This window comes from Oncorhynchus clarkii, chromosome 18 (genome assembly GCF_045791955.1).
Source record: "Oncorhynchus clarkii lewisi isolate Uvic-CL-2024 chromosome 18, UVic_Ocla_1.0, whole genome shotgun sequence".
In the NCBI taxonomy this organism is placed as follows: Eukaryota; Metazoa; Chordata; class Actinopteri; order Salmoniformes; family Salmonidae; genus Oncorhynchus; species Oncorhynchus clarkii.
Genome location: NC_092164.1, coordinates 65,363,221 through 65,374,041, shown reverse-complemented (window position 1 = coordinate 65,374,041; position 10,821 = coordinate 65,363,221). Strand labels below are relative to the sequence as shown.

The 10,821-nt window shown below is 46.4% G+C and overlaps 2 protein-coding genes across 2 annotated transcripts; one reads left to right on the top strand and one right to left on the bottom strand.

The window, feature by feature from the left end:
• Window positions 1-242: 242 nt before the first annotated feature.
• Window positions 243-2,023, bottom strand: LOC139372395 (adhesive plaque matrix protein-like). The gene is made up of 2 exons (XM_071112103.1): window positions 956-2,023; window positions 243-836 (listed from the first exon to the last, which is right to left on the bottom strand). The coding sequence occupies exons 1-2, from the start codon at window positions 2,021-2,023 to the stop codon at window positions 243-245; spliced, it is 1,662 nt and encodes a 553-aa protein (XP_070968204.1).
• Window positions 2,024-4,814: 2,791 nt separating this feature from the next.
• On the top strand, window positions 4,815-8,744 carry LOC139373858 (SRY-box transcription factor 4a). Its single transcript, XM_071114943.1, has one exon. The coding sequence runs from the start codon at window positions 5,322-5,324 to the stop codon at window positions 6,480-6,482; it is 1,161 nt and encodes a 386-aa protein (XP_070971044.1). The 5' UTR covers window positions 4,815-5,321; the 3' UTR covers window positions 6,483-8,744.
• Window positions 8,745-10,821: the final 2,077 nt, after the last annotated feature.

The window sequence follows — 10,821 nt, the reverse complement described above, 5'->3', positions numbered from 1 at the left end:
AACCAGTGGGTCCATCTCCTCTACACCAGGTTTCTGTGGGATGACAGTGTCAATATTTCCAATTTATTTGATGAAGTCTGATTTCCTGCTCTTAAGGCCAAAGCCAGATGACCTTGTATATCCCAGGATGAGACAGTAAAAGCGTTGTGTTCCATAGTGTCTAGTGTTGTTTTGGTGTGGTTTAGGCCTGGACCATCACAGTAGGTGTGAGCAGAGCATGTTGAGCATCTGATACATACCTCCTAGGTCGCAGGATGGTGCTTGGGGGGGTATATTAGTGGGGGTTGGACCTGTTGCTGGGCATATGTAATGTTGATCTCCTTGCTGCAGGGGTGGGGGGCATGGGGGGGGCATAAGACTGGTCCGGGGGGGGGGGGGGGGGGGCTACTTAGGGTGTGGCTAGGGTTTGTTTGGGGAGGGGTCAACTGGTTGAGGTGAGGATGTGGCTGGTGGTTTTGTGGTTTAGGTGTAGGTCCTCTTGGTGTAGGTCCTCTTGGTGTGAATCCTCTGGGTGTAGATCCTCTTGGTGTGAATCCTCTGGGTGTAGGTCCTCTTGGTGTGACCTCTCTTGTGTAGGTCCTCTTAGTGTGAATCATTTGGGGCTGGGTTCTCTTGGTGTGAATCCTCTTGGTGTATGCCCTCTTGGTGTGAATCCTCTGGGTGTCGCTCCTCTTGGTGTGAATCCTCTTGGTGTAGGTCCTCTTGGTGTGAATCCTCCTGGTGTGAATCCTCTGGGTATAGATCCTCTTGGTGTGAATCCTCTTGGTGGAGGTCCTCTTTGTGTGAATCCTCTTGGTGTGAATCCTCTTGGTGTAGGGCCTCTTGGTGTGAATCCTCTAGGTGTAGGTCCTCTTGGTATGAATCCTCTGGGAGGAGGGCCTCTTGGTGTGAACCCTCTTGGAGGAGGGCCTCTTGGTGTGAATCCTCTGGGTCTAGGTCCTCTTGGTGTGAATACTCTTGGTGTAGGTCTTCTTGGTGGGAATCCTCTGGGTGGAGGGCCTCTTGGTGTGAATCCTCTGGGTGTAGGTCCTCTTGGAGTGAAACCTCTTGGTGTAGGTCTTCTTGGTGGGAATCCTCTGGGTGGAGGGCCTCTTGGTGTGAATCCTCTGGGTGTAGGTCCTCTTGGAGTGAAACCTCTTGGTGTAGGTCCTCTTGGTATGAATCCTCTGGTGGAGGGCCTCTTGGTGTGAATCCTCTGGGTGGAGGTCCTCTTTGTGTCATTCTTCTTTGTGTGGATCCTCTTGGTGTAGGCCCTCTTGGTGTGAATCCTCTGGGTGTAGGACCTCTCCGTGTGAATCCTCTTGGTGTAGGTCCTCTTGGTGTGAATCCTCTTGGTGTGAATCTTCTGGGTGTAGGTCCTCTTGGTGTGAACCCTCTTGGTGTGAACCCTCTTGGTGTAGGTCCTCTTGGTATGAATCCTCTTGGTGTAGATCCTCTTGTTGTAGGTCCTCTTGGTGTAGGTCCTCTTGGTATGAAACCTCTTGGTGTAGGACCTCTTGGTGTAGAGCCTCTTGGTGTAGGTCCTCTTGGTATGAATCCTCTTGGTGTAGGTCCTCTTGGTGTAGAGCCTCTTGGTGTAGGTCCTCTTGGTATGAATCCTCTTGGTGTAGGTCCTCTTGGTATGAAGCCTCTTGGTGTAGGTCCTCTTGGTGTAGATCGTCTTGGTGTAGGACCTCTTGGTATGAATCCTCTGGGTGTAGTTCCTCTTGGTATGAATCCTCTGGGTGTAGGTCCTCTTGGTGTAGGTCCTCTTGGTATGACTCCTCTTGGTGTAGGTCCTCTTGGTTTGAATCCTCTGGGTGTAGGTCCTCTTGGTATGAATCCTCTGGGTGTAGGTCCTCTTGGTGTAAGTCCTCTTGGTGTAAGTCCTCTTGGTGCAAGTCCTCTTGGTGTAGGTTCTCCTTTCTTCTCCCTCTGATCTCCCTCTGGTCTCCTTCTGGTCTCCCTCTGATCCCCATCTGATCTCCCTCTGGTCTCCATTTGTTATCCTTTTTTCTCCCTCTGATCTCCCTCTGGTCTCCATTTGTTCTCCTTTGTTCTCCCTCTGATCTCCCTCTGGTCTCCATTTGTTCTCCTTTGTTCTCCCTCTGATCTCCCTCTGGTCTCCATTTTGTTCTCCTTTGTTCTCCCTCTGGTCTTCATTTGTTCTCCTTTGTTCTCCCTCTGTTCCCTCTCTGTTCTCCCTCTGGTCTCCCTCTGGTCTCCATTTGTTCTCCTTTGTTTTCCCTCTGTTCCCTCTCTGTTCTCCCTCTGGTCAACCTCTGGTCTCCATTTGTTCTCCTTTGTTCTCCCTCTGTTCCCTCTCTGTTCTCCCTCTGGTCTCCCTCTGGTCTCCATTTGTTCTCCTTTGTTCTCCCTCCTATTTTTCTGTTTTCATACCAGCTGTCCCTCTCTTTTCATCCTCATGATGTTTTTTAAAGATTGTGTAATGTGCAGGGCCTTCTGGTATCAGTGGCTGGTAACAGTAACAATGTGGGGTGAGAACTGACCACCTGTGCTGTCTGCCACATTCATACACACAGCAGACAGAACATGCAGTCTGCCTATGACTCAGTGGACAGAAACTGGTCAGCAAAACACAGTGTGTGTGTGTGTGTGTGTGCGTGTGTGCGTGCGTGTGTCTGTGTGTGTGTGTGTGTGTGTGTGTGTGTGTGTGTGTGTGTGTGTGTGTGTGTGTGTGTGTGTGTGTGCGTGTGTGTGTGTGCAGTGAGTCATTCAGTTTCTAACAAGCCTGTTATAACTGAGTTGGAGTTTTTCCAGGATTTCAAAGTTTGAACTGGTTGGAAAGTCCCCTTCACTTAGTTAAACAAGATAAGTATTCACACACACACACACACACACAGACACACACACACACACACACACACACACACACACGTGCACACGCACACACACAAAAAAAACTTAGAGGCCCCATTGTGCATGACCTTAAGTCAAATTGGTAGCTTCATTCCTCTGCAGTTAGGACAAAGGAGAAGCCTCTTTCTTACTGTCCATGGGAATCATACTGTTGAGCTCCAACCCCAGTCCGGCCCTTCTTAACTGATTCCCTGTGTGGGCTACTCATGGAGAATAACAGCAAGGTAATGTGTCTGTGTCCCAAATGGCACCCTATTCCCAATGTAGTGCACTGCTTTAGACCAGGCCTATAGGGTAGTAGTGCACTACTTTAGACCAGGGTCTATAGGGTAGTAGTGCACTACTTTAGACCAGGGTCTACAGGGTAGTAGTGCACTACTTTAGACCAGGGTCTATAGGGTAGTAGGGCACTACTTTAGACCAGGGTCTACAGGGTAGTAGTGCACTACTTTAGACCAGGGTCTATAGGGTAGTAGGGCACTACTTTAGACCAGGGTCTATAGGGTAGTAGTGCACTACTTTAGACCGGGATCTATAGGGTAGTAGTGCACTACTTTAGACCGGGGTCTATAGGGTAGTAGTGCACTACTTTAGACCAGGGTCTATAGGGTAGTAGGGCACTACTTTAGACCAGGGTCTACAGGGTAGTAGTGCACTACTTTAGACCAGGGTCTATAGGGTAGTAGGGCACTACTTTAGACCAGGGTCTATAGGGTAGTAGTGCACTACTTTAGACCAGGGTCTATGGGGTAGTAGTGCACTACTTTAGACAATGGTCTATAGGGTAGTAGTGCAGTACTTTAGACCGGGGTCTATAGGGTAGTAGTGCACTACTTTAGACCAGGGTCTATAGGGTAGTAGGGCACTACTTTAGACCAGGGTCTATAGGGTAGTAGGGCACTACTTTAGACCAGGGTTTATAGGGTAGTAATGCACTACTTTAGACCAGGGTCTGTAGGGTAGTAGTGCACTACTTTAGACCAAGTCTATAGGGTAGTAGTGCACTACTTTAGACCAGGGTCTATGGCGTAGTAGTGCACTACTTTAGACCAAGTCTATAGGGTAGTAGTGCACTACTTTAGAGCAGGACCTATAGGGTAGTGGTGCACTACTTTAGACTAGGACCTATAGGGTAGTAGTGCACTACTTTAGACCAAAGTATCATGATGAAGACAGGTTAACAAGGAATTGATATTCAAATGTATGATTTATTTAAGGTAGGTGCACATACACACACAGACACACGCCTATGAAAACATGAATCACTTTCTCTCTGGCTCTACGCTGACATCTAGCGATGCCGCTTAACCAACCAGAGCGCAGCTGAGAGAGAGAACAATAACAACCTGCGTTATGAGCGCATGGCCTTGTAAACTGTAGGGACCATGTGCGCTCAAACAATAACCTTGTTAGATCAACAATAAACATGTTGGTGGATGCTTGTCTTATGATTTATCTAATGGGTAATCTTTATGAGATTTCATTAATAAACAAAGATCCGTTTATATTATAAATGTATATTGTATCATGTCTTTTCGATCCCTGTCATGGCTTGCGTTGGTTTAATAGAATATACCATTTAATAACATTTACTGAAATAGTTTACTTTCTTTTGTATTTATATAATCTAATTCCAGATTAACTTAATCCACATTGCATTGAACTAATGCATGTCTATTTATAAGCATGGGTCTTATTATTGAGAAAGGCGGCAGAGGAAGGACTGCGAAGTTTTGACTCTCGGTTGGGTTCGGTCAGACAGGAATGAGGTCAGATACACGAATGTTCATTGCAGACCGATTATTATTACACGGTTTATTCAGCCAATGGACTCCGACTGGGCGTGGTTTTGGACAAAAACAGGATAGAGACAGCCTGTGATTGGCTGATTAGTGTAGGCTTTATTTCTCGCGAAGGGGATATAAAACTGTGTAGTGTTGAACGTTATGTTTACAGTATACTGGCAGACCGATAAGGAAAGAGAGGACTATGAAAAAGTGCGACACTTCCATTCTTCCACATGGTTCTGTCACTGCTAAGGCGAGCTGCGCAGACAGCGATATTATACCTCTCATAGGAAAGTTACAGTGTTGTTTTCAGCAGCGAAGTGCTCTAGGTATCACAGGGCGAGTTTTCAGTCGCACTGGCAGTTGAACGTTTGATTGCAGAACGTTGAAGGATTTTAACGTGTTATTTCGTTCTCTTTTTTTTGAAGATATACTCGCACTAGCGACTAACTGCGCAGCGTCTCCAAAACGGACTGAAAGATAGAGGAGACAGTGTGGTTCCACAAACATACGTTTATTGAGTGACTGAAAGAAAACCGATGATATAACAGCATTGGCAACTTTTACGCACTTTCTCACCATAACATAATTCTGAACAGCACTTTTTTGGGTACGTTTTCTGTCTAACCGAGAGATTGAGAAAGAAAGAAAGAAAGAAAGAAAGAAAGAGAAACGATGGTACAGCACATGAGCCACACAGAAAGCACAGATTCATTCTCTCCTGGTGGGGACGGCACCGATACCGGAGATATGGACTTGGACATGGACGCGTCTCCGACTCCCGGGTCTCCGCTATCCTCCACGGGAGGGGACCGAGGCAACGTCGCCTGGTGTAAAACCCCCACGGGACACATCAAGAGACCGATGAACGCATTTATGGTGTGGTCTCAGATCGAGAGGAGAAAGATCATGGAGCAGAGCCCGGACATGCACAACGCTGAGATTTCCAAGAGGTTGGGCAAGCGCTGGAAACTGCTCAAAGACACAGATAAGATCCCGTTCATCCAGGAAGCAGAGCGGCTGAGACTCAAGCACATGGCCGACTATCCTGACTACAAGTATCGGCCACGGAAGAAGGTTAAGACGCCCAGCTCCAAGACAGAGCGGGGGGAGAGGGGAGAGAAAGGCGCGGATAGGAGCAGGGGTTCTAAGTCCTCATCGAAAAGAGGCTCTGGGTCTCGGGGGAACAGCAGAGTGCCCAAGCCGGGACAGGGGAGCGTCAAGCTGCCTACCCAGGGGCAAGAGTGTGCGTCTCCCGCGGATCACCACACGCTCTACAAATCCAGGTCAGTGACTGGTGCCCGGCAGATACCAGACAAGCCAGCCAGGCGCGGCTACATGTTTAGTGGGGGAGGGAGCTTGGACAGCGGGCCACCCTCTGTGGGAGTCCCAGGGAGTCCCGCCCTGAGCAGCTCGTCTGAGTCCTGTGACCCGATGAGCCTGTATGAAGACCAGGCGACGGGGGCGAACGAAGCACTTTCCTCCAACCCTTCAACATCCTCACCATCATCGGCAGTCCGCCTCAGGTACACACGTGCGTCCTCTCCAACCCCGTCCGCCTCTCACTCCTCTTCCTCCTCCCTCTCTTCTTCCTCGGATGAAGAGCTGGAGGATGAGCGGTTCGAGCTACAGCCGAGCCCCGGGTTTGAGAGCATGTCTCTGGGCAGCATGGGGCCATGTGAGTCAGAGCTCGACAGGGACCTGGACTGGAGCTTCGGCGAGTGTGGGGCGGGATCTCACTTTGACTTCCCCGACTACTGCACCCCCGAGGTCAGCGAGATGATCTCGGGAGACTGGCTGGAGTCCACCATCTCCAACCTCGTATTCACTTACTGAGCGGTGGAAGGGAGAGAAAACACAGAGAACAAGAGGGAAAGAGAAGCGCCCCGCCCCGCGCAAAACTAAAACCCAGTGAGTGTGAAAGAAGAATCTTCAGACATTCTTTCAGATTATTAGGGAGAGTGAAATGTGAGCTAAACTAACCCTTGTTTTGGAAAGAATAGCCTAATATTAATGACATGTGTTTAGGTTAAATTGTGCAGAATGTGTGTATAAAAACATAATCGTCTGTTCCATGTGGGTATTGACAAAGACACGAACGGGGACAGACAAGGGCACATTGTTGCCTGGTGCGCCAAACAGAAGGAAAGTGCATCGCTTGCATTTGGAGAGAGAAGAGAGAAGGACTCTGAGCACGCCTCTTTTAGAAGTGACACACACACAGACACACACACACAGACTTACTGAACTGAAGTATTCAACCGGCTGGCAGGAGGAGGTGTCTAGGTTGATGGTGAACATGACTATGGGTAAATGGGCTTTTGGAGAGCTTGATGTTGCCATGGAGATGAAAGCAGTATAAGTGACCCACTTCAGTTGTTGTTCTCTGTGTGGGCGGGGTTTATGTAGGTGATATTCAGGTGGGGTTTTTCTGAAGCTTAACATGCATGCGCTCCCTTGTGGAGTAGTCTGCACTGTTACATTGACTGATGCATCTGAAAATATGTTTATTACAATGTCATTACCGCGCTGATTGTGTGTGCGTGTGTGAGTGAGTGTGCGAGTGTGTGCGATGTGTGCGATCACGGAACACAGTTCACAATCACCAGCTTTCCTCTCAACGGCAGGACTTTTAATGAATTAACAACTCAAACTCAGAATCTTTTCTCTGAAACCTTTTACACTCTGAATGCACATTTCAGGACCAATTCCCTTACTGCGCAACGCCTAGCACATCTGGCTGTAGTTATTCTATATCAGATGACGGTTTTTTTTATATCGATGTATTTACACCAGCCGAACATGTTTTTTTTTTTTTAAATACTTTGAAGTATTGTTATCGTATAATAGGTCTTGTTTGTGTGTAAACCATGCACCTGGCTGTATCCCTGTGCAGGAGGGCTAGAAGTGTATCTTATTTAAAATGTCGATATCTCTCACTTTTTTAAAGGAGAACTCAGTAAGTGTGTCATTTTTCTATATGTGTATTTTTGTACGATATCTATGGGAGGGAGTGCCAGTGGGTGGTTGCTTTGATTCCTGATGTTCAAAGCCAGAGGGTCCATGGTCACATATTTTCTGCTCCTTTATACAATGTTTACACTTGACAGTATCGCGCCACATGTTTCTTAAAGGCACAGTGTCTGTATTTACACCAGCCAAGTAAACACATCGACACCCGCTACGTCACCAGAGCGTCAGCTGCACCCAGTGACTGTGTTTCAACAGTGGATTTGCATAACTTGGACCCAGATGTATTTGTGCTATCTTGTCAAGTGCTTGTCAAGGAGTGGCACGATGGCACAAACAGACTGGCGCCCAGGCTACAGTATATCAGAATTGTTAAAGAGAGAGATAGAGATGCTGTTGGATTGAGAGGAAAACATCGGTGTGCTTTTGTTGATTGGTTTGATCTGAAACCACTGGATGGAATGACACTCACACATTCTAAATGCCTATTTGAGTCAGAGGGAGGTGGAGGCAGGTGGAGGCAGGTGGAGGGAGGTGGAGGCAGGTGGAGGCAGGTGGAGGGAGGTGGAGGGAGGTGTATGAAGTGCTTCGATCATCTATCATTGCGCAATTGCATAATAAGAGTATTTAATCGTTTTTCTACCTGTTGGCTTACTTGGCTAAGATTAGCTAGCTAATTGTTTTTCCTGTATTATGGCATGGCAAATTAGCAATTGTATTTCAGATTCAGGTATATGTATAGCTGTTGTGTTTAAGATTTTTTTTTTTTTTTTTAAGAATATCAATTGAGGATATTTATGTTTATTGACTGTACTATAATGCAGATACGATTGTGTTTCTATGTATAATGATCAACGACAGACACTAAAATCTTTTGTCATTATGATGTTAATAATGATTGTGGTCCAGGATCTTTCTTTTTTCTTTATTTTTTTCTCCATTTGTGCAATATGCTGTGTGTATGATCATGTTTCCTCCAATCGTACCATATCTCATTTGAATATAGAACTCAACGCCAGCCAATCGGGTCAACGACTGCCTCAGACCTCTATTACAGAGCATTTTTTTATTTGTTTGTTTGTATGTTTGTTTTGTTTTTTTTCAAGACGGAAATAAAAATCAGCTGGAACTGAATCTTTCTGTCTCTGTCCTCATTGCGTTAATTTATTGGAAAAATGTAGGCGGCTGGCAATTCATTACAGTAGCCTGGGTACCAGTGTGTCTGTACAATCATGCCACTCCTTGCCACAAAATATGTCCTCGTCTTAGAGGAAAATAAGGGGTTCAGTAAAATGTGTTTCTTCGTATGCCAGTGCACGTTTGGGTTGAATTATGTCTCAGATCAATAGGAGTGGCTCCTCTATCAATCGCCACGTGGAGAAAACGCGGCTGCCACGGCAACACTGTATCCAAGACCAAGGAGGTCGCACACAATTAGCTGGGGACGCCATTTATGTGCCTGCGTGTGGGAGGGGCGCAGCCAGCTATTTGGGATGGAGGAGCTTCTGCCAAACATTTCCTCGACATGACTTAATTGGGGGAAAGGGACGAAGGCAGGTGTGTCTGTGTGTCTGACTGTGTGTCTGACTGTGTGTGTCTTTTTGTCTGTGTGCTTGTGCATATGTGTGTGTGTGTGTGTGTGTGTTGGGGAGTTGCAGCAATGAGACAAGATCAAAATTGGATATTTTGCGAAACTGGGGAGAAAAGGGGGGTTACATTTTTTTTGAAAGTAGTGGTGTGGATCAGAAATCCAGTCCGTATTTTGGTGTGACCACCATTTGCCTCATGCATCGCGACATATCTTCTTCACATAGAGTTGACTGGGCTGTTGATTGTGGCCTGTGGAATATTGTCCCACTCCTTGTCCATGGGGGGCTGTGCAAAATGCGAACAAGCCGTCGTACACATTGATCCAGAACATGCCAAACATGCTCAATGGGTGACATGTCTGTGTAAGAAACACGGTAGGAGACAGAGAGCTGGTTTCAAGCACAGAGCGCAGCAGGGGTTTAATGTAAAGGACCATAGGAGGAGGCAGGTAGCTGGGTCCAGTGGCAGGCAGAAACAGTACACGCAGGTAGGCAAAAACGATCATACACGGGAGGCGAGAAGGATGGGGAAAAACAGAACTCCGAAAAAGTGTCTCAAAACAATACCTCACAGTGATGGGGTGCAATAACTGAACTAAATAGTGTGGGATGATGACATGCAGGTGTGTGGACAGGTGATCAGAATTCAGGTGATTGGGATCTGGAGAGTGAGCTGCATTCTGGGGATCTATGTGTTTGAGAGTGTGAGTTGGATGCAGATGTTACAGTCTGGTGAGTATGTAGGCCATGATTTTTATTTATTTGATTTAACTAGGCAAGTCAGTTAAGAAACAAATTCTTATTTTCGATAACAGCCTAGGAACAGTGGGTTAACTGCCTTGTTCAGGTTTTTACCCTGTCGGCTCAGGTATTCAATCTTACAACCTTTTGGTTACTAGTCCAACACTTTAAACACTAGGCTACCCTGCCACCATGATCACAGCAGATACTGACTGGTTTTCTGATTCATGCCCCTACTTTTTTTTTAAGTATTGGTGACCAACAGTTTTATATCTGTATTCCAAGTAATGTGAAATCTATAGATTAGTGCCTAATGAATTGATTTCAATTGACTATTTTCATTATATAAACTGTAACTCAGTAAACTCTTTGAAATTTTTGCATGTTTGCATTTATATTTTTGTTCAATGTAGTTTTGCACAGACGACTTCAGTCATATGAAAAACATTCCATAGCTAAATAAAGCTTATCTAGCTTAATTTGCTTGTTGTTTGCTTCTCATTCAACTTGTGTTAGCTAGCTAGTTAAATCTGCTAGCCTGCTATTAGCTAGTTACAGCTGTTAGCCTACTATTAGCTAGTTAAAGCTGCTAGCCTGCTACTAGCTAGTTAAAGCTGCTAGCCTGCTACTAGCTAGTTACAGTTGCTAGCCTGCTACTAGCTAGTTAAAGCTGCTAGCCTGCTACTAGCTAGTTAAAGCTGCTAGCCTGCTACTAGCTAGTACAGTTGCTAGCCTGCTACTAGCTAGCTACTGCTGCTAGCCTGCTACTAGCTAGTTACAGTTGCTAGCCTGCTCCTAGCTAGCTACTGCTGCTAGCCTGCTACTAGCTAGTTAAAGCTGCTAGCCTGCTACTAGCTAGTTAAAGCTGCTAGCCT